At 54.3% G+C, this 21,934-nt stretch overlaps 6 protein-coding genes across 6 annotated transcripts; 4 read left to right on the top strand and 2 right to left on the bottom strand.

Annotated features, from left to right (window-relative positions):
* Positions 1-50: 50 nt before the first annotated feature.
* CTAM01_15648 (uncharacterized protein) lies at positions 51-3,219 on the bottom strand (the record flags this gene model as incomplete). Its single annotated transcript, XM_060531643.1, has 6 exons — positions 51-1,664; positions 1,718-1,783; positions 1,845-1,999; positions 2,060-2,453; positions 2,510-2,720; positions 2,777-3,219. The coding sequence occupies 6 exons, from the start codon at positions 3,217-3,219 to the stop codon at positions 51-53; spliced, it is 2,883 nt and encodes a 960-aa protein (XP_060373781.1).
* Positions 3,220-4,266: 1,047 nt separating this feature from the next.
* CTAM01_15647 (major facilitator superfamily transporter) lies at positions 4,267-6,164 on the top strand (the record flags this gene model as incomplete). Its single annotated transcript, XM_060531642.1, has 7 exons — positions 4,267-4,551; positions 4,599-4,652; positions 4,717-4,940; positions 5,017-5,315; positions 5,376-5,455; positions 5,521-5,982; positions 6,135-6,164. 7 exons carry the CDS (start codon positions 4,267-4,269, stop codon positions 6,162-6,164), a joined length of 1,434 nt encoding a protein of 477 aa, XP_060373780.1.
* Positions 6,165-7,207: 1,043 nt separating this feature from the next.
* CTAM01_15646 (glycosyl hydrolase family 38 domain-containing protein) lies at positions 7,208-10,981 on the top strand (the record flags this gene model as incomplete). The annotated part of the gene is made up of 7 exons (XM_060531641.1): positions 7,208-7,359; positions 7,423-8,311; positions 8,396-8,724; positions 8,816-8,954; positions 9,050-9,472; positions 9,532-10,283; positions 10,351-10,981. The coding sequence occupies 7 exons, from the start codon at positions 7,208-7,210 to the stop codon at positions 10,979-10,981; spliced, it is 3,315 nt and encodes a 1,104-aa protein (XP_060373779.1).
* Positions 10,982-13,431: 2,450 nt separating this feature from the next.
* On the top strand, positions 13,432-15,684 carry CTAM01_15645 (methyltransferase domain-containing protein; the record flags this gene model as incomplete). The annotated part of the gene is made up of 10 exons (XM_060531640.1): positions 13,432-14,034; positions 14,142-14,244; positions 14,314-14,336; positions 14,428-14,446; positions 14,537-14,659; positions 14,716-14,738; positions 14,839-14,876; positions 14,965-15,102; positions 15,164-15,586; positions 15,651-15,684. 10 exons carry the CDS (start codon positions 13,432-13,434, stop codon positions 15,682-15,684), a joined length of 1,527 nt encoding a protein of 508 aa, XP_060373778.1.
* Positions 15,685-18,211: 2,527 nt separating this feature from the next.
* Positions 18,212-19,492, top strand: CTAM01_15644 (methyltransferase domain-containing protein; the record flags this gene model as incomplete). The annotated part of the gene is made up of 6 exons (XM_060531639.1): positions 18,212-18,356; positions 18,480-18,502; positions 18,582-18,619; positions 18,682-18,819; positions 18,935-19,354; positions 19,444-19,492. 6 exons carry the CDS (start codon positions 18,212-18,214, stop codon positions 19,490-19,492), a joined length of 813 nt encoding a protein of 270 aa, XP_060373777.1.
* A 1,257-nt stretch (positions 19,493-20,749) lies between these two features.
* CTAM01_15643 (uncharacterized protein) lies at positions 20,750-21,629 on the bottom strand (the record flags this gene model as incomplete). Its single annotated transcript, XM_060531638.1, has 2 exons — positions 20,750-21,336; positions 21,392-21,629. The coding sequence occupies 2 exons, from the start codon at positions 21,627-21,629 to the stop codon at positions 20,750-20,752; spliced, it is 825 nt and encodes a 274-aa protein (XP_060373776.1).
* Positions 21,630-21,934: the final 305 nt, after the last annotated feature.

The following is a 21,934-nucleotide window of genomic DNA, read 5'->3' as shown; positions in this document are numbered from 1 at the left end:
AGGCCATGAATCTTCGCCAGCAGTCTCTATTAAACTTCCACTTCCATGTTTCAGGAAATGAAGACACTCAGGGGCGGTCCAAAATAACTCTCTCGCACTCCGCCAAGATCAACAACGAGCTTTTCGAAAATCAAGTTCGAGTGCTTGAAACGGATTGTTACGCTGTGCTCCCCAACTCCAAGCTCATTATCGCCTAGATCATGCTTCCGTAACCAAGCACAGTTCTGCACGGCATGAAACCAACCGTCAGGGAGATCATTGGTCTTCGACGACAGTCGATGAGTCTGTACGGGTCCGTCATCAACCTGCAAGTCGTAAGACATCGGGTCTACCGGATCTAGGTCGAGCGTCATGTTGAAGTATAACAACAGGGACGGGCTCGCAGTCTGCGAGAAGACGTAAAACTTGGACGTGGCCTCAGCGCTCTCCGCCCCTGGGGCAAGGACGATCGCTCCCTCTGGGGTTCTGCCGCACTCCGGCAGTGCTCTGAGACCTTGGAGTGATTGATGCGCCGCTGGGATGGAGATGTATCCGTCACCCTCGACAAACCCTTCCTTGAATGATCCGAGGATGCGTCTGCTAGTGATGGGCAGGTGGATCTGCTCAAAGTCGCCTTCTTCGGATCGAATATCGATCAACACCTCTTCGTCAAAGTCATCTGGTACCTGGTCCCAGTCAATCGTGACCTCAATCCTCGCATCCTCTCCATCAGGATCAAGCGTGCCGGACGAAGTCGAGAGCTTGATCCAGTCATACTCAACAGCAGCCTTCCAATGCGTTGCCTGAGGTCCGCGGCTGTAAATATCAAACCACCTCTTCACCGGCCCATAACGGCTCATAAGTCCCAACGTCACTCCAGGAACCAAGTCCCGCCGACTAGGATGCGTCCGATCAGATTCCTCATTTGTCCTTCCCGGCCGCACGCCTTCGTGGCCTTCAACAGTGATCCCCATCTGTCCCATGATTGGATTCGAGCGCTGCCGGCGCTGGACGTAGCACAGGCCTCCGATCATATCGCGGTACGGCGCGTGCCACGTCTCCTCGTAGCCGTAGTGCGTCTGGCTCATGATTTGGTCCCACTTGCCGTTCAACAGAGCGTGAAACTCTTCTGAGAGGGCGTAATCTGCATCAAAGAGGTCGAGAACGTCGCGAGCGAGTTTGTTGGCGACGTTGCGGCGCTGGCGGGCGTAGAGTCTGTTCCGGCCTAGGGTCACTTGGAGTTTGGTGAAGATTGTTGATGCTTTGACTGGGTGCAGAACGGTTTCGAAGATAGCTGCCTTCTGATTCTCTGGGGTCTGATTGTAGATCGCCTCGGCTGACTGAAGGAGCGAATCCCAGCGGTGTACGACATCTTCCGCCTCGTTGTAGTGGATCAAGGAAAAGGTTGTCGGTTCAATGTGTTCGTGTCTTCTTAGTGCGGAGAGTCTATCGTATTCATGCCATACTGACGCGATTTCTTCCGACTGATCTTTTCCGAAGTTTGTCTCTGCCATTTTCTGGTAGAAGTTTGCAAAGTCGCTAGCGCCGATAGAGTTGATGTCCCAGGCCAACGTCATTGCGAATGTGAGCGGTACTTCCATCGGCTTAATGTCACCAACGTTGAACACCCAGATTTGCTTTGCATTGCGTCTGTGGGCTTCTTGTAGCTGATGCCAGGTTTTCCCCTGTTTCCTTGTGTTAACTAATTGGATCTTTGCAATCATGGGCCCTGACGAACCAGAGAGTTGCTGTTGATCCACTTGTAGCTTCGTGGAACTCCCACATACTCGAAATGGTAGTATATCTGCCTCTGTCAGTATCGTCTTGCAAGGTACGGAGGCACGAGCATGGGCAGAATTGCGTACACCTGCGCCCCCTTTTCTATCCCTCTCCACTCCGGATGGAAGACGCCTGATACTGCCAAAGTTGTCGTCGGCGAATAGAAGGGTGACATCATCGGGTACATCAAGATTTCCCTCCTCATACTGCTCCTGCACTTCTTTGTACAAGGCCAAAAGCTCTAGTTCACAAATCCAAGTCAGTCGCCCACGCCTCGCTTGATTCAGGGATCATCACTCACGTGGTACAGCATCTTCTCTCCCATGAACTTGCTTAATAAGAGCACGCTGCGTCTTGATCACATCCCTTACCACAGCAGCCGGGTCATCCGTCTTCATCTTTCTGTCATACTCGCCGCGCATGCCAAGGGTGAAGTACGACTCGCGGCCCACTGCCCTCTTGACTCCCTCATCAAAGAAGGCGGCGATCTTCTCCTTGTTGGTGAGCCAGTTCCAGCTGCCGTCCGGGTTGTCTGCGAACCACTCATTGGACATTCTCTGCATAGGCTCGTGATGGGACGTTGAGACGGCGATTCCGTAGTCTTCGGCGAGCTTGGGGTTAAGGGGGTCATCTGTAAAGAATGAGGCGCCCGGGTTGGGGTAGCCTGGCCACATTGCCGGCCAGAGGAAGTTGGCCTGGAGGAAAAGTCAGTTTTGGAGTTATTCTCCTTCATGCCAGATTGGGCGTGTACCTTGAGTCTCAGAAGTAGTTCAAAGACCTTCTTGTAGAATTCAGAGTTGTAGCTCCCGAAATTGGCTCTGACCCAGCCAGTCAGGGCGGGAGCTTCGTCGTTGATGAAGATGCCGCGGAAGCGAATGCTTGGTTCACCATGGTATGTCGGCTCTGGTAGTGCGTAGATAGCTGCATGATGCTTGGGAGGGACATCGGCCCAGTAATACCACCTACGTGCACTTGATGTTAACAGAAGAGCGGAACACGACTTGAAGTGAAATCATACGGAGAGACTCCGATTTGTTCAGAGAGGGTGTAGGCGCCGAAAATGGCCCCTCGCTTGTCGCTCCCGGCAATGACGAGGGCTCTCTGCACGCCCGGCAAGGGTTGGTCGATTGCATGGGTGGAAAAGGACTCCCATTTCCCTCGGATCTCGTCAAAACTGAGCTTTCCATCCTGTTCCAGCCGCTGGAGTATAGAGCTGGTTCCGATTGATCCGATGATGATGGCAGCGGCAGATCCCAAGGCGACACCAACCTGGGTGCCCTGGACGATCTGGACGATGCTCTGTTCAGACTGTGTGACTCGACCAAAGTCCTGCGCGAGGTTCTGCGCTGCGATGCGGATGCCGACCGGATCCGACTCGTCTACCAGGATGGTTGAGCCGGCCAAGTCAAAGGCCGCGGCGTCTTTGGGTGACGAAAACGTCACAATGGCTTTTTCAAACATCGCGGTGTATCATGAAAATCTGTTTTTGCGAGGAATAGCGAGGTTTTGCGTGGGATAATGTTGAGTTCGAGCCATCTTCAACTTCTCCTCCCCAAGTATCCACGCACCGGGTGATTGCCGGCCGAGGTCGGCTCACTCAATGAAAGGCTGCCAAGTGATCATGTAGAGTTCCGCTGCGGAACATATGGTCTCACCCCGCTACCGCCTTGGCATTTCCGGACCGGGCTAACTGTATTACTGCAGAGCCTCTGCTCCGTATTTACCAGTCCATTGAGACGATATGCCGTAGTATCCGCCGTGTGTTTGCGTCTTCAAAGCCATACTCCTGACCTGTACGAGTAGGCAAGTCATGCAAAGTCAACATTCAAGCAAGAGAAGAATTCGTTCAGACTATCGTTATCCCTCCCGAAATACAACAACAGCTTCTCCGCACAATAGACCACATCTAGTTAGCCCCACCATCCTGACCCTTGGCCCGGTGTCCGGTCCGGACTCGTTCCCCCGCACGCCACCCCGGTCCTTACCCCCGCCTCCGCAAATCCTCAATGGAGCCCTTTCTCCAGGTTTTTATGGAATGATCATCGGCAAAGTACGGTGTCGAATAGCCGAGGGGGTGACCAAAACACGACAAGGAGCCAGACAGAAATAAGAAAAATGTAACGATTATCGCGGTTAACCACCCCTCAAGCGGCATAGCGGCCCACGAGGTTTTCGGAGCTATGGCTGGATGAGTCGTGCGCATATGCCCAAGGTCGCGTGGTCTCTGTCCCAACATACGTAAAGTACGTACGGGATGTGGATGGGCACCCCCGGCCGTACCAAGACTATGGGTTTGCCGGGCTGGTGTTGATCCAAGCTTGGGAAGCTCAAGATGGTCTGACCACCCCCAGATAAAAGGGCGCCCCCTTCATCCTTTTTCCTTCATTGATAGTCTCTTGGCTGTCGGACGCGCCAAGCAAGCCTCTCGAGCCTATTTTTGTGCGACGCAGAGCCTCCAACGTCAGATTTCAGAATAGGGGCCTCTGTGTCGAAGAGCCGTCATTCACAATGAGCAAAGCCGACATCGTTGAGGCGCCCCATGTGGTCGAGGATGTGGCCGAGGGCAAGCAGCGGACAAACTACGACAAGGTCGACAATGAGGTTGCCAAGTACGCCGGCGAGGCGATTGTCGAAATCGATGCTCAGACAAACAAGAGGCTGAAGAGGATGATTGACAAGCGGGTGTTGAGTGTCATGGTCTTCACCTATTTTATGCAGTCGCTGGACAAGGGGACAATGTCGTTCGCGTCCATCATGGGCATCATTCCTGACACAGGTCTTGTGGGCCAACAGGTACAATTATCGCTTCACAGTGTCACATTTCATGCTGATTGAGCCAGTACTCGTGGTTGACGACCATCATTTACCTCGTCATTCTTTGCGTTGAGTATCCCGTATGGCTTTTCCCCTCACCCTTTAAAGACAAACAATGCCCTGACCTTATGTGCGACTTACCAGGAAAACTACATCATCCAAAAGATCCCGATTGCGAAATGGCTCTCGTTCAACATCATCATGTGGGGAGTGACGCTCAGCCTCCACGCGGCATGCCACAACTTCGTCGGTCTGGTCATCGTCCGTGGCTTCTTAGGTGGATTCGAGGCAGTCTGCCAACCGACCTTCGTCCTGCTCACCTCCATGTGGTACAAGCGTGAGGAGCAGGCCTCAACCGCCATCTACTGGTATGTAAACGATTCCGATGGCGATTAAACAATGAGTTGCTGGTGTACACGAAACTGATTCCCCTACTACACGCAGGTACATGATGAACGGCCTCCAGCAGATCATCGGCGGTCTCCTGGCCTTTGGCTTCTCCTTCATTCCCGCCTCGTCGCCCATCCGATCGTGGCAAGCTCTGTTCATGACCTACGGCATCATTACCGTTTTCTGGGGCGCCTTCGTCATGTGGTGGATGCCCGACTCGCCGATGAAGGCGCACTGCTTCAGCGAGGAGGACAAGAAGCTCATGGTGGAGCGCGTGCGGTCCAACCGTACCGGGTTGCAGAACCGCAAGTGGCGCAAGGAGCAGGTCTTTGCTGCGTTCAAGGACCCCCAAGGTGAGGAAGGCCTCATTGAGTCTTACCCCATGGGATAGTAGACTGACTGGCTTCCCAAAGTGTATGGCTTCGCTCTCATTCAGCTCTTGACCACCCTCCCGTCTGGAGGTCTCGGCGCATTCGCAAACATCATCATCAAGGTAACCAACCATCTGCCAAAAGCACGATAAGCTTACAGTAGACATGAAAACTAACACTTGCCCAGTCCTTTGGTTTCTCCACCTGGGAAACCCAGCTCCTCCAAAGCGTAACAGGCATCCTCCAAATCATCACCATGCTCACAGCCTCCTGGATCGACAGACGGTTCAAGCAGACAATCTTGGCCATGATGGCCGCCGTCGTCCCCACCATCGCCGGCACCGTCGTCCTGCTCACCGTCCCTTTCGAGCACAGCAAGAAAGTCGGCCTGCTCCTCGCCTACTACATCATGATCTCCTTCTGGGCGTGCAGCGGCCTCGCGCTCTCGCTCGTCACGCGCAACGTGGCCGGGCAGACCAAGAAGGGCGTCGTGATCACGAGCAACTTCATCTTTTGGGCCGTGGGCAACTCGATTGGTCCGCAGGTGTTCCGCGCCAAGGATGCGCCGCGGTACTTTTTGGCGCTGGCGATCATTCTGGGGTGCTTTGTGTTGTTGGAGGTTGTGCTTTTTGCGTTGCGGACGTATTATGTTTGGCAGAATAAGTTGCGGGATGGTAAGATTGCGCGTGGGGAGGCTGTTGCTGACACGGCGCATTCTCATGCATTTGAGGACATGACGGACAAGGCAAGTTTACGTTTCGATGATTTTTTGCAGTGTTTACGTTGCTAATTGTGTCGTAGGAGGATGTCAACTTCAGATACAACTACTGAGGGTCTGGTTCAGACACGTGGATTGTCTATTGTCCTTCTGTCAATTGTGGTAGATTCCGGGCGGTAGAGACATGGGATATTGCGCAGGTCACTAGGACTACTTATATTGTTCTAGACTCAGTCTGCTAGGTTTCTACTATTGTAGCTCACAGTCATCAAGTAGTGAGCGTTGCTTGAACTCAGTGCGATACTTCCGCAACCAAGAGAGAGACCAGAATAACCAGATCCTTGGCCATGACTTGGCAAAAGCTTGTGAGAGTGGCACACAAGCACAGTAAGGAGCCAACACAAAGTACACAAATGCTTGTGAAAGGAAAAGGAACAGTTGTACACTGTTGTGGAGATGTACCAGCAGGGATCGTCGCAACGTTGCAATCTACCCCCTCATTCTCCCGACCAGGACCCCAGTCTAGCTTAATTATCCCAGATATTCCCAGCAAGCCCCTCCCCCAGATTCCACAATTCCGACAACGTCCCCCAGCTCTGAACCCCATGCCATCCACTTCATTGGACCCAACCTATGATGCTAAAAGCCAAACCCCGTTGTTGGAAGCGGGGCAATTACGAGTCCCCTGTCTTATGAACAAGCAAACGAGCAAGCAGCCAGCCCGATTCGGGTCTTCGACGCCTGGGACGGTTCTTACCCGAGGAGGTCGCGTCCTTCTCCAAGACCCCAACTTTGAGATATCCCGCCGGCAGAACCGCAAATCTCCGGTCAAGATTGCCGGTTGTTTTCCCTATGCCAAGTTTGTTCCCCGCGTGGGGGGTTTTGTCCTCGGCACCGAAATCCCCAGCCAGTCGGGGAGAAGATGGAGTCAGTTGAATGAGGGAATCGGCCGGTTGTCGGCCGATGATGCGGAGAAGCCACCGAGAGGCAGCATTTCTTGTTGTCCGTAAGAAAGCCGTGTGTCCCATGTTGTGGTTAGCTTCTTTTTTTACCACGACAGACGCTTGCTGCTGGATTTCCACACTTGGGCGTGGGAGTTCACCAGATTCGACGGGTGGAATCAGCTTAGAGTCCATCACCAGAACAGCTCTTCATAATGTGTGGTCTAGATGGACATGGTGGCCGCGGGCCGTCCTCTTACCCGCTACGGGCACCTGTCCCCGTCGGGAAGAGAGCCAACAAGCTGTACAGAGACCGCACGGCGAACTTCTACTCGCCAGGACAATGGGAGAAGGTCAATCTGCTCTCGTGAGTCTACTCCCTCAACAACTCGCATCATTCTGTGAGGAATGCTAAGCAGTCCGTCCACAGCATGATGCACTTCGCAGTCCGCTCCGACCCCTCAGTCATCGCCCTCTCAGTATGGCACAGCCCAGGCCTCACCCGCCCCCCCTTCGCCGACGCAACAGCCTCCTCAAACGACTACACTCCCTCCAAAGTAGGCGACGCATTCGGTCCGTCCTGGTCAACGCACTGGTTCCGCGTCCGCGTCACGATCCCAGAGGACATGCGGCAGATGGACCACCTCGAACTCCACTGGGACTGCAGCAACGAGGCAACAGTCTGGACCTCGAACGGCGAGCCCCTGCAGGGCCTCACGGGCCGCGGCGAGCGTATAGAGTGGATTCTGCCCCAGGAGTTCAAGGACGGGGAGGAGCATGTCTTCTATCTGGAGATGGCGTGTAATGGGATGCTGACCAACGCGGCGGGCGAGCCGATTTTCAAGAATAACGCCAACGGGGACGCGATTCAACCTCCCGACCCGAATAAGATCTTCACATTGACGAAAGCCGAGATTGTAGGCGTGGATTTGCAGGCCAGGGCGTTGCATGCGGATATCACCGTTATCCACCAGGCGGCGGAGGAGTTCCCCGAGGACTCCTGGGAGCAGCACGAGGCGCTGAACGTTGCGACGAGGATCATTAACACCTTCCGGGTCGGTGATCGGGCCTCGATTGTGGCGAGTAGGAAGATTGCGGAGGAGTATTTGGGGCCTGATGTTGACTCGGCAAAGGTGTTTGATGTCGGCAGCGGTGGAAAGGGGGCGAGTGTGTACGCTATCGGGCATTGTCATATTGATACGTGCTGGTTGTGGCCTTGGGAGGAGACGAAGCGCAAGGTTGCGAGGTCGTGGTTGAACCAATGCGATTTGATGGATCGGTATCCCGAGCTGAACTTTGCCTGCTCGCAGGCTCAGCAGGTGTGTGTTTCGTCTCTGTTCACTTGCTCGTCTCTCACTCGTCCTTCTCCTCTTTGCGATGGTTAACTAACGTACTTGCCAAAGTTCAAATGGCTCAAGCAATTCTACCCCCACGGCTGGACCCGCGTCAAGTCCAAAGTCGCAGCCGGCCAGTTCCACCCCATTGGCGGCTGCTGGGTCGAGCACGACACCAACATCCCGAGCGGCGAGTCGCTGATCCGGCAGTTCCTCTTTGGCCAGCGCTTCTTCGAGAGTAATTTTGGCCGGCGCTCGACGACGTGCTGGCTGCCGGATACCTTTGGCCAGTCGAGCCAGATGCCGCAGCTGTGTCGGCAGGCCGGGATGAACCGGTTCCTGACGCAGAAGATTTGCTTTAATAATATGAATGAGTTTCCTCATACTACGTTTAACTGGTATGTCGGTCCTTGGCAGTTGATACTGATGTACTCTAGGCAGAGTGGAAACTTGTGAAAGCGGGTTTGATGCTGACGGCTGTTGTCGCAGGGTTGCTCTTGATGGGAGCCAGGTTATTTGTCACATGCCACCCGCAAAGACATACTGCGCCAACGCGACGTTTGGTGATGTGAAGCGCAGTATGACGCAGCACAAGTCTCTAGACCAAGACCACACCTCTCTTCTAGTCGTAAGTCCCATCTTCCTCAAACTCATCATCCTCGATAGAAGAGCCCCTTCTCACAGCAATCACTCTACCCCACGTATGCTAACCCAATACCACAGTTCGGCAAAGGCGACGGCGGCGGCGGCCCAACCCGTCCCCAACTCGAATCCCTCCGCCGCCTCCGCGGCCTCGCCGACACAACGGGCCTCCTCCCGCGCGTCCACTCCGGCGGCACCCCAGACGACTTCTTTGACCGCCTCGAGAAGAAGGCGCATACGTTCCCCACGTGGCACGGCGAGCTGTACTTTGAGCTGCATCGCGGGGTGTACACCACGCAGGCGCAGACGAAGCTGAATAACAGAAAGGCGGAGATTCTTTTAAGGGATGTGGAGCTGTTGGCGACGATTGCGTCTGTGGAGGATAGGGGGTATAGGTACCCCAAGAAGGAGTTGGATGAGATGTGGGAGGGGGTGCTGCTTTGTCAGTTTCACGATTGCCTTCCTGGGACCGCTATTGGGATGTGCTATGATGATTCGGATAAGGTAAGTCTGCTTGTTGTTCTTTGTATGAGCGGCGGAGAGAGTGGCTTACGGGTGTACAGGTTTATGCGAATGTTTTCAGCATCGGCAGCACGCTGTTGAGAGACATTTACAGCGTTCTCAAGATCAACGACATCAGCGAGACCCCAACCGAATCCGAGAGACTGGTAGCCCTCAACACTCTAGGATGGCCTCGACAAGAGGTCCTCACCATCAACGGCAAAGACTTCATCGCCAACGGCACCGGAACCCTCATCGCCACCCAAGAAATCACCCAACCAGAAACCAGCAAGCCCCTCGTAACAGTTCAAGAAGTCTCTGAAGGCATCTTCGTCCTCGAAAACAGCCACTTTACAGTAACAGTCGAATCCGGCACAATCACCTCCCTCCTCGACCGCCGCGCCGCCAACCGCGAGGTTCTAGCCCCCGGCAGCGGCAGGGCGAACCAGCTCGTCATTTTTGACGATAAGCCGATTTACTGGCAGGCGTGGGACGTGGAGGTGTTCCACCTCGAGACGCGGGAGGAGGTGCGCGGCGGGCGGACGAGTGTGCTGGAGGCGTCGCCTTTGAGGGTGAGTGTTGTTACGGAGACGCGGATTAGTGAGGTTAGTTCTGTGAGGACGGTGATTAGTCTTGCTGCGGTGGTTGATGGGAGCGCGAGTGCGGGTGTGGGCGTGGAGTGTACTGCGGAAGTCGACTGGCATGAGACGATGAAGTTTCTCAAGGTCGAGTTCCCGGTCGATGTGCGGCATCATGAAGCGTCGTACGATACGCAGTTTGGGGTTATTCGGCGGCCGACGCACTACAACACGTCGTAAGTCGTCCTCTTTGCGACGTAGAGCTCGATGGTGGAACGTGTTTGCTAACTACAGGTACGATAGCTGGGACATGGCCAAGTTCGAAGTCTGCTGCCACAAGTACGCGGACCTCTCGGAGTACGGGTACGGCGTGTCGATCCTCAATGACAGCAAATACGGCTTCGCGACCGTCGGCAGCACGATGAGGCTGTCGCTCCTGCGGTCGTCTAAGGCGCCTGATGATAACGCCGACATGGGGCGGCATACGATCCGGTGGGCGATTTTGCCTCACCGGGGTCCGTTGGGGCCGGAGACCGTGAGGGCGGCGTATGAGTTCAATAATCCGCTCAAGGTTGTCTCTGCGTCTGCGGGTTCCCATTTGTTGAAGGCGGGAGGTGGTGCTGGAGGGTTCCCGGTTACGTTGACGGGGGATGAGAATCTGGTGCTGGATACGGTGAAGCGCGGCGAGGATGATGAGGATGTCGGGGATGGCGAATTGCCTGTCCGTGGTGGGCGGAGCGTGATTGTGCGGGTGTATGAGAGTTTGGGGGGACGCGGACGAGGGAGGGTGGCGACGAAGTGGGCTGTGAAGAGCGTGTATAAGACGAATCTGCTGGAGGACGACGAGGAGGATGTTCGTGTTGAGGATGGCGGGTTCGAGGTTGACCTTGGGCCGTTTCAACTGCAGACGTATCGACTTCAGTTGGTGGATTAGATGAGGCGTAGATGTTGCGATAGACCTCTTGAGAGTTTTACTGTTTTCTGTCATTTGAGGTCATTCTCTGAATCACATGTTGATGCGTTGGGTCATTCGCCGTGCTCACTGCCGGTGAGAGCATCTGAGCTGTAGAGTCCTCTGTTTGAGAGAGCAATGCAGACAATATGAGCTGGAGATGGATGCTTGTTCCTGCCCATCAAGATTGGCCTCGAGGTTAGGTATGCTGGCCTTCAGGTGGGTGGCTCAAGAGTACGGTGTGATTCCGAAGCTGGGCAACGGATGGTTGGGCTCGTATGATTTGTGTTCTGGCGCTCTTGGTAGGCCTCGGACGGTGAGGGTGTAAATTACTCGAGTCTTTATGAATGAGATGAAGTGGCTGTTTGATTAGGACATATGAGTATTGCGAAGGCCAAGCAAGTGCGGCGGTGATGTAATTGCACCCCAAAAGCCCAGCATTGGCTGATGATGTGATTGTATGCCCCAAACGTGAGCTTCTGCACGGCAGATGATGAGACCCAGCGTGGGATGATGACTCAACAATGAGACAGTAGATGTTGGATGAAGAGCATTGGAGAAAGGCGGGAAGTCGTGATGAAGGCTGCAGAGGTCAAGGTGTACAGCCTGCCTGGAAGAAAGAGTAAATCGAAGAAACCCCACTTGAGGCAGGCCAGAGAAGCTTACGCCAAGAGGCTGCATGGTGGGCAAACATTGAACACTTGCATGTTTGCTTGTTTGTTGCAGTAGTAAGATGTAAAGTAGGGTGCAGAGGGAGTTGAAACAAGGCGGTAGTGCGGCCCGGGTGTGTGGCATGGAGATCTGGCACCTACTTAGCGGTAGGTATCCGTAGACCTAGACCTAGAACTAGGGCTAGGCCTACTGCGAAGACCCGGACCCGAAGCCGTGGGCGCGGATTGCGGCGTGGAATCGTCAGCCCAGGGGCCACAGGCGGCCTTGGCCATGCTGTGCCACGTCCACCCCCGGATCGACGGTGGGACGCGGGTAAGTGCTTGAAGAATTGAGTTGGTTGTTTGTTGATTAGTATCCGGTAGATTTGGGTTTGTGGCACAGAGTATTCGTGAGATGTTGAGATTCAAGTTGAAGTTGACGTCTTCATCAACTTGACCTGTATCATGAACCCAACTAGCAATGATCAGTACAGGATCCTGCCAGCGACGATGAAGCTTGGCTTTCAGAGACAACAAGGTACCTGTCAGTTGGAACTTGGAAGCGCCCTGAACGAGACTCAACAGAGCAAGAGTTACGAAGTGTTTGTTGGAAGGTGGGAGTTACAATTCACGGGTTGGTTCGTCTGCGCCTCAGTGTTGGTTGGATGCTCAACTTGAGCACTCGCTTCCCTCGTTATCGTCAGAATCCACTACTGGAAATGAAATCGGTGACAAGTTGTGACCAACAGCATATGACCCCCGACCAAGGTGTGACCCCAGCAGGCGGTTGCGGAAGTCCAACCACCGAATCCGTCACTTCAGCGGTTGGAACGGCGTTGGACCAGGAGCGGCACCATACCACAATACATCTGCATTGTGACAAACAAGTAAAACAAGCAAACAACTCAAGGGCTCAACGCCCATCAGTCAAGGGTGTAAAACTACAGAGTACCTAGATCCCATCGATACCTCATCAGCTGTTCCCCCTGGCGTGTCAGAAGCTGGAAGCTACTGAGGTGATAAAGTCGGCCTCCCCTCTCTCTCTCTCTCTCCCGCGCCCGCTGCGAGAAAAAAATGCAAGAATGAGCCCACGCATGCGGCGTAGCACCAATCACGTCCAGCCCGGGTAGGGCGGAAGAGAGGGGGGAGACCGGGGGGGGAAGGGTTTCTGGTCTCTTCTCCCAACAGTGGCTGGGCGATAGTGGCTGGGCACTGCACCAACCGTTCCCTCTCTTGCTCTGCTTTCCCCCCCTGGGTACCGCCGAAAAGACTGCCAGATGTACCCTGGTTCCAACAGAGTTCCAGCAGCGACCAATTGGTGGGGAGGGGGGGGGGGGCCGTTCGTTTGGTCAGCGGGGAGTCTTTACCGCAGTAAGTCACTTTTTTGGCCGCCAACAGCAGCAAGGAATACCTATCCCCCTAGTTAGCTATCCATAGTACTGGTATGTACCCAAGACAAGGTGGACAGCCAAAAGAGTACTCGGTACACCCAACAGAACGGTAGGCGAAGTACTTCACTACGTAGTGTCCACTGGCTACTGGGCCACGGGGCGAGACTGAGCTCTGAAGAAAAGGGAGGGGAGAGAGAGACGGATGTAGAGAGAGCTCCGGAAGCGCGAGATTAAAAAGCCAAAGCTTCCCCGACGACATTCCTCGCCCGACCCAATCATTGCGCAAATTTCATCGTCGTGGTCTCATCATCGTCGGTGGACTCGCCAGCTCCTCTCTTCTCTCTACTACTTCCTCCCCGCGACGGCCAACAGAGAGAGAGAGGTCCATACAATGTCTGGCCAGGCGTTTGCAAACGATGCGACCGCCTCGCTCGCACATGCATCGGAGCCTCGCCCGGACCTGGACCTGGACCTGAACCCGGAACCCCCCTCCATCAATGTCACGACATGGAGTGACCCGCCCATCAACAGCAGCAGCAGCAGCAGCAGCAGCAGCAGCAGCAGCAGCAGCAGCGCACCCAACCCCATCGACCCTCTTCTGTTTGCTGACGAGGTCGAGGTGGACGTCGATGTCGCCCAGCATGCCGTAGACGACGCAGAGTCCGCCTCGGACGACGCAGAATCCTACGTCAGCGACCTTGACATGTTCCCTGACCCCTCTGACGATGAGGAAGACATCGTAGCACCAGCACTCGCACCAGCACCCGCACCCGCCTCCGCATCTACCCTCGCCGAAGCCCAAGCTCTCATCTTCGCCGCGGCGACGGAGACGGAGACCGTGGCGGATGACGCGGCAGACTCCGACGACGCCGACATGACCATCTACGCCGCCTCAGACCGGCCATCCGTGGACGTCACTGAGGATAGCGCCACGGATGCCGACAGCCTGATGACGGGCACTGACAACCAATCCATCCTCACAATTGATGCTTCCGTATGTAACAAACTCCCCTACGTGCCCATCTTCCTCCAGCCTCCAGACACACACACACACACACACACACACACACACACACACACCCTAACCTTGACGCCTTCCAGTCATCACAGCATGATGGACGAGCCCCGTCGACAAGGACCATCGAGACTTCGGATCTCCAGCTCGCCTTTCAGCAGCGTTTTGGCCGCACCTATCCATCAAGAGGTGAGCAAATGACCAAGACAATGTCTCCATGGATGACGAGAGCGCCTTATACTGACTTCAGTCTACCAGACTACATCCTGCCCAATGACTGGGTGAGTTTTCCACCGTGAACCCGCATGTCATGCGTGTCTTTGTATAGTTCCTTTGGCTTACCAGGACTCTCTTCGGGGGGGATTTCAACAGGATGAATGTATCCGCCTAGGTATGTACACGTAGAGTCCCGCCGTGTTGCCGCCCCTCTAAAGGGATGCTTTTTTTTCCTTTTCTTCTTCTAACGGGGCCTCTTTCGTAGCTATCCAACACCATCTCTGGCTTCGCACGTATAATTCGCGTCTTGCCAACTCTCCCAAACGTGAGCGTGCGGCGCGCGTGCTCGACTGTGGAACCGGCACAGGTCACTGGGCCTCGGATTTCGGTGAGGACTTGCCCTTAACACACACTCTTGAATCTTGACGATTAACCTATTTGCAGCGGACGACCACCCAGAAGCTGTCGTAAGGCCTGCCTAACCTTCACCACCCCCCGGCCACGTTCTGTTCTCGCACAAGTGGCTCGGGTGCGGATGTTTGCCTGCTTGCTAACAATGAGACTAAGGTCATTGGCGTCGACCTAAGCCCTATACAACTGACTGCGTGAGTAAACACAGCCCCCGCAATCCTTCTGAGAGGCTCTGGCTCTAGCTCCCAAAACGAACGCCCAGCTGAATCTTGTCATCTCCAGTGTGCCACCCAATCTCTGGTACGAAATCTTCGACCTGGAGCAACCCTGGCCGTGGAGGGAGCTTTACGACTTCATCTTCTTCCGTCACATGAACACCGCCTTTGCCGACTGGGTCGCAATTTTTGAAAAGGCTCTCGGGTAAGGACTCTACCAAGCCCATATACATTCGCCCATGACGTTGGACTGACACACTAAAAAGCCACCTCGAGCCCGGCGGCTACATTGAACTCCAGGACAACTCCTTCCCCATCATGTGCGACGACGACACTATGGCCCCCGACAGCGCCATCGCGCGCTGGTCCACGCTCCTGATGGAGGCCACGGAGCTCATGGGCCGCCCCTGCGACACCCCCTCGCGCTTCAAGCAGCTGCTCGACCTCGCCGGCTTCGAGGCCATTGTCGAGGAGAAGACCGTCTGGCCCATCGGGCCCTGGGACGTGGACCACCCCCGCGAAAAGGAGATTGGCATCTGGTGTCGCGAGAATTGCCTCGAGGCGCTCGAGGCCTCGACAATGCACCTCTTTACGCAGTTCTTGCACTGGTCCCAGGAGGACACGCGCGATTTTTGCGACGAGGTCGAGAGGGAGATTCGCGGGGGCAGTGTGCATGCTTATTTTACCGTGTGAGTTGGTCTTTTTGTGTTTATGCGCGTGCTCGACTTGATTGGGACTGACGGCTTATTGCAGGTATTGCGTCTATGGGAGGAAGCCCTACGCCTGAGACGGCAGTGAGGGAGGGAGAGAGAGAGAGAACGTAACGGCTGGAAGTGAAAACGACGTTGCATTTGGTCGAATTAGATCTGGTCTTGATACCCCTGGGACTTTGTATAACTGTATGCTCTTTCTCTTTTGCGTGGCGTTGGGGAGAATACATTTGGACCATGGTACCTAGAGGCAACTCGAAGGCTACTGGGAGAGATAACTCCGCGGCGGGAGATTCAGTCCGTCCCGTCGCCAGGGATGATAACCATGGCGATGAGGACGAGACCAATCCTCTTACTTGAGATTGGCTTCGATCCATTCTGATAATCTAAAGCCTGGCACCCGCCTAGGGTAGGCACATCACCGCACTTGGAGGAACCGAGTTAGCCCCTCCTCCAGGCTCCGTGTGTTGTAGTAATAGAAACCTTGAGATAGATCTCGCTCGTTTCAAATCATGGCCGAGGCGAGTAGATGATCAAACTTGTAAAAATCGTCATCTTCCTCGCGTACGAGCCTCGGGTGAGAGTCTCAATTTATCGCCAAAATAGATGTCATTGGCACCAGGTCCTTTGTGCTTCTGCCCGGCTCGTCCGAAATACCTCCCCCGCATCCACGGTACAACATATACCCCGTCCAGAGCTACAACATCCAATAACCGTGATATATGCTGTCGCAATCACCTACTTCCCTACCTCATCTCGCAACCATGATACCATCACAAGTGATATACAGGGACCAAGCCTCATACCCAGGGGAGTGAAAGGGGGTGGAGGTGCACAGCAAACATTGCATCTTCTCCACAGCCGCGCCGTAGCCATGCGGCTCCGAAAGGGGGGGGGGGGGGATGGGACATAGGATCTCATCCGCACCTTGTCTCTTGCCACATTTTGTACTTGTGTATGTATACGTTGCCCGTAGAAAGATCCAACCGGCAAATAAACCCCCCCAAAAGAAAAAGTGCTTCCAACACAAGTTGCAACCCGAACAAAAAAAGAGATGGACGAGCCACCTCTATCAATCAGCCCATCACCTCCTCCCATTTGACAGGATCCGATAGCGCTAAGCGGGCACGCTAAATCGTCCGTACCCCGGTCGAATTGTATCCATCCCCCGTTGGTTGCGGCCGGAAGAGAGCGTCAAAGTGTGCCACATCGTCCCGCCCGCGACCAGCCCAATCACGGCCGAATATCCTATACTGCAGTTCTTTTGCTTGCAGACAAAAAAATGGGCGAATTCGCATAAGCGGGCGAGCGGAGCACCCTTCCCTTCCCACCCTCCTCTCCTCCTCTTTGCAATCCGCCGACGGTTTATGTTGGTCCCGTTGGTCCCGTTGGCGCGTAATCAGGTACCACGTACCTAGAATGCTAGGGGGGGGGGATGCTAAAGTAACCCAAAGATAGGTCGTATTGTGGAGTTCAAGCAGGGGTTTTGGTTGTGAAGATGGAGAGAGGGGAGGGGAGGGAAGGGGAAAGGGAAGAGGGGGCATGGGATGGAGGCAGAGAGGGGGGGATTTAAAGACGTCTTGGATTGCTTCTTTTTCTTGGGCTTTCCTCCTTCTTGGTTCCTTTTTCTTGATTGTACTTTACTTTCTCTATCTTGATACGAACTGGAATTTGGTGCAGTGATTGTTTTGTTACTTCATTGACGGTTTTGGTCTGTCCGCCGTTCCACACAGCGAGAAGGAGAGATAGAGAGAGAGAGAGAGGGATATCGGAAAACGAAATGGCTGACGCGGGCCAAGCTCAGCAGACTCCCGAGCCCGACGAGGTCATCGTGAGTCAACCCCCCCCCCCCTTCCGCCGCCCCATTTCGATGAAGCCTATATGTATCTTCCTGCCGGCAAATTGATCCCCCCCAAAAGAGTCCAATCAATTACAATGAATTCCTCCGGTTCTGTCTATTCAAAATCATAGAGTTCGGAAAAGAACTGACACCTGCGGCCTTTGTTTGAATAGGAGGCACAAGAGTTCGAATCAGATGCGTCTTCGACCAGTGGCACGGTAAGTTTCAAATTCTCCACATTCTCCCGCTTGAGGAAGTCTTCTGCAAATATCTTGCAGCAAAATTTCGCAGCTCTGGTGCTCCATGTTCGCTTTCCTAACTCTAGTGTTTCTTGCTTCATAGTCCGTCCACACTGATACAGACACCCTGAGAACGAGTATCCGTGATTACCGCAGGGAAAACGGGCGCACGTATCACAGTCTCAGTGATGGGAGTGAGTTGTTCTCTTTCTCCAGAGACCATGAATTCATTCATGGTTCTCCCCTTCCACCTCCCCCCCCCCCCTCCACCCTTGGGTTCGCGATGCAAGTAGCTGACGATACGTGTAGCATACATCCTCCCAAACGATGCCGTACGTCCTAACAAATTATATCTTCTACCTCCTGTTACATTTCAGTATACATCTGACTTTGCGTTTTCGTGTTGGAATATAGAGAGAACAAGACCGTTTAGGTGAGCCAGTCTTTCTCTTCTACCTTACCCGGCGGCCATGGTTCTCGTCAGAAAAAAGGCGATCCACCGGGAGACTTCGGGCATTGGCTAACATGTCCGTCCTCGAAACAATAGACTTCCAGCATCACTTTTGGACGCTGACGTGGGATGGCAAACTCTGCATGTGTCCCAAGAACCAGGGCGCCAACCGTGTTTTGGATATTGGAACCGGAACTGGTATTTGGGCTGAAGAATATGGTTAGTTTGGCCGTTTGCCCCCCTTCCCCCCCCCCCCCCCCCCCCCCCCGAGAGTACTTTCTCAGCAGGAGCGATGACCCTTTCCCATTGCAGGACGGGGATTTGACTAACAATTCTCAATAGCGGATAAACACTCAGCAGCAGTGGTATGCCTCCGTTCTGCCTCCCTCTGATGGGTTCATGGGCGGTGTGTGGCGAGTGTTAACATCACTGGCAACCTAATAGGTCATTGGCGTGGATTTGAGTCCTATTCAGCCTGAATTGTGAGTACAATACCTACGCAGTATGCCTTGAACCCCTGTAGCTAATAGACTGTCTTGTACAGCGTCCCGCCGAACTGCAAGTTCGAAGTCGACGATGTGGAGAAAGAGTGGACGTGGCAGGAGCCTTTCGACTTCATCTTTGCAAGACACATGAACGCATGCTTCGAGAGCTGGGAACGGTTCCTTCGTCGTGCTTACGAGTAAGAAACTGCTTCTATCTACCCCCCTCTCTCGCAACTCATTGTCACGACTACGCAATGCCCACGTGCATTCATACAAACCCCCCCAATCTTCTAACAACCAATGAATCAACAGCGCCCTAGAACCAGGCGGCTTCATCGAGCTCCAAGACAACGCCTTCCCCATCCTCTGCCAAGACGGCACCCTCAAGCCCGACGACCCGATGGCGCGCTGGTCGACCCTCATGATGGAGGGCACCGAGCTCATCGGCCGCCCCATCACCGTGCCCGCCCGCTTCCGCTCCATGCTTAGCGAGGCCGGCTTCGTGGACGTCGTCGAGCACAAGCGCGTGTGGCCCACGAGCCCGTGGCCGCTGAACCCGGAGCTGAAGGAGCTCGGCGTCTGGGGCCAGGCGTGCAGTCTCGAGGGCATCGAGCCGGGCGCCATGGCGCTGTTTACGCGCGTGTTGGGTTGGACGAGGGAGGAGGTTGTGGTTTTTATGGCGGGGGTGAGGGATGATTTTAAGAATACTAATATTCATGGGTTCTGGAACGTGTGAGTATTTTTTTTCCCCCGCCTTCTTTGTCGGCTCATCTCCGAGTCTTGGGGTCTGTGGATGATGAAAAGAGCTAATTTTATCCCAGGTACTCCGTGTACGGAATGAAGCCCTATGAGAAGCCCGGCCAGGAATAAGGTATATGGACATTGGTTGCCGGTGGGACTCGGACCTTTTTACACTGAGTAATTTCCTATACTGAGTGGTTTGTTGCAAATGTCTCATGGCCGAATGACGTGTTTGTCAGTCTCATGAAGTAGACTTACAGCCCATCGCTTAGATGTAGGCACATGTGACGAATCCCCTGGAGTGTATGGTTGAGTAACGAAGGATGTGGACACAGATATTCTGAGAACGTGACGAATTTGACGGCTGTAATCCCGTGCTTGAAAGTTAAAACTCAAGATTCCTCTTGAACCCCCTTTTCTCTGGCCTAATCTTCCAGCCATCACCCATTCAACCCAACAGCCATATCCGGACCCAACCTCCCGCCGAAACGACGCGCTCGCAAGAGACATTGGAGACAATGCTGCAAACCAAACTTTTGAAATTCACCGCAAAATACACCTAAACACGCAATAGAAGCTGTTGCGTCGAGGAAATCACACTACCAAATTTGTCATATATTCTATTCCAGCACTGTCGACCGAGAGCTTCTGACTTGAAATCAAGTGCCCAGTGTGCGACAGAGATACAAACAACCTGGGAGAATCCACCGGGAAGCGGACCCACTGGACTCGGTGCATCGAGTTTGAGAACCCGAGCATGATATTCACGGCGATGGAAGCGAGCATGGTCGAATACGGCTGCGTGTGTGGACGTCATTGACAGCAGCAGGCAGGCCATGGAATTCACCGTCCATAAGCCGAATGGCTTGACAATTGTGAGACATTGATTGTTTACATGAAATCGTTGAACAGTGCTTAACTGAGTTTCTTTCAGAGGTTGACTTGGCATCTTACAATGCTACCGAGACCCCCTTCCTTTGGCGGCAACTAATTCTTGGCCACAACTACCTTGAGGACTCAGGAGACTATTCTGTTGCTGTATGCCGTATTCACCCTTGGTTATTTCGGTCAAGTTTTGCTATGATATCAAGCCCTGTGGGCGCGGTAGGAACTATTTGACATCGACGTTTCATGATCCGAACGAGGGGCTAATCTATACGTCTTCTTCACGCATGTACCCATTCTACACGAGGGAAAATGCCCTTTTCAGTCATTGATTCATTAAGGTTCTCATTCTGCCAAGCTCATTACACCGGTCAAGCTGCAACCAAAATCCAGAAATCAACCGCTTAATTAATACAAAGGAGACTAAGCAGATGGGATCTCCAATCTCTTCCCTGACTTCAAATCTCTCACCCTCATACACCCATTCTTTACTACACGTTGTCACCCCCTCTCCATCCCAACACCCACAGGCTCAGCAGGCATCTCGTGCCTCGGCTCGCACGCCTCCACCTCGAACCGCTCGCGGCTGTGCGCCGGCAACTCCAGCTTCCACGCGGCGGCCTCGTCTTTGGCCCGCAGCTGCCGCTCGGCGTAGACGAGGATGTCGCCCTCCGTGTGGACGGCCATGTCCCGCCTCCGCTTGACGTACCTGCGGACCAGCCCCGCGAGGAGGGCGAGGAGGATGAGGGCGCCGAGCGTCGCGCCGACGGCGATGCCCGCGACTGCGGTGCTTGAGAGTTGGTCTTCGTCGGCGGGGGCGGTTGGTGTTTGTGCCGGGGAGGAGTCTGCGGTTGATGTTGGGGTTGCTGATGCGAGGGCGAGGGCTGTTGTTGTGGCTGTTGCGGATGATGTTGAGGTTGATGTGCTGTCGGGCTCGGTGATGTTGAAGTAGTGAGATGTCGCGCTGCTGCCCGACTGTCCCGTCTTGAAGAGTTGAAGGAAGTAGACCTGGCTCAGGTCTGGATTCATCGTTGAAGGAAAACCTGCGTAGCCTACGGTCCAGACGAGGCTCTTCACCGTGGAATTGGCTTTGCAATGGTGTCAAACGCAACTCTGAGAAAGTATGTTGTGGTAGGGACTTACATGCGAGCTTGGCATAGGGCCCCTTGACATTTCCCGTGGGCTGCTGCTGCCATAAGATCAGGTCGATGTTCTTGAGATCCATCTCCCACTGCAAGTCAATGTTGTCGCCGAGGGTATAGACTGGGTTATCCCGGAAGTCTCCTGCCGGACCCGGGCCCGGTGGGCGGCGGAAGCGGTTCTCTGAGCGCGCACATGCCGGGAATACGACACCGAAGAGGAGCACTGCGAGAATGTGCATCACGAATGCCGGTGATGGTTTTTTGGTGATGTTCTTGTCGTCTATATCTGAGTGGATGGGCAGATAGACATTAGGCAATCGAGGAGAGTGGAAGCCACTCTGCCATAGGACACATTGTGTTTTTGCTCGATTCCTTTTCTTCCATTGCAAACCCGTTGCCCTGTCCCCCACCTCGATGTCGACTGTGCGCGAAGGAGGGGTGAGGTTCTCATTTTAAACGTCCTAGCGACGGATCTAGTCAGCGTTGACCTAAACAGTAGTGCCGTTTCGGAGAGTCGAGACGTTGAAGCCTGGACGCCACTGAA

This window comes from Colletotrichum tamarilloi (assembly GCF_030869305.1).
Source record: "Colletotrichum tamarilloi strain Tom-12 chromosome Unknown Scaffold_171.1, whole genome shotgun sequence".
Classification (NCBI taxonomy): domain Eukaryota; kingdom Fungi; phylum Ascomycota; class Sordariomycetes; order Glomerellales; family Glomerellaceae; genus Colletotrichum; species Colletotrichum tamarilloi.
Note: the sequence above shows the minus strand (reverse complement) of the source record. Positions and strands in the feature narration are given on the sequence as shown.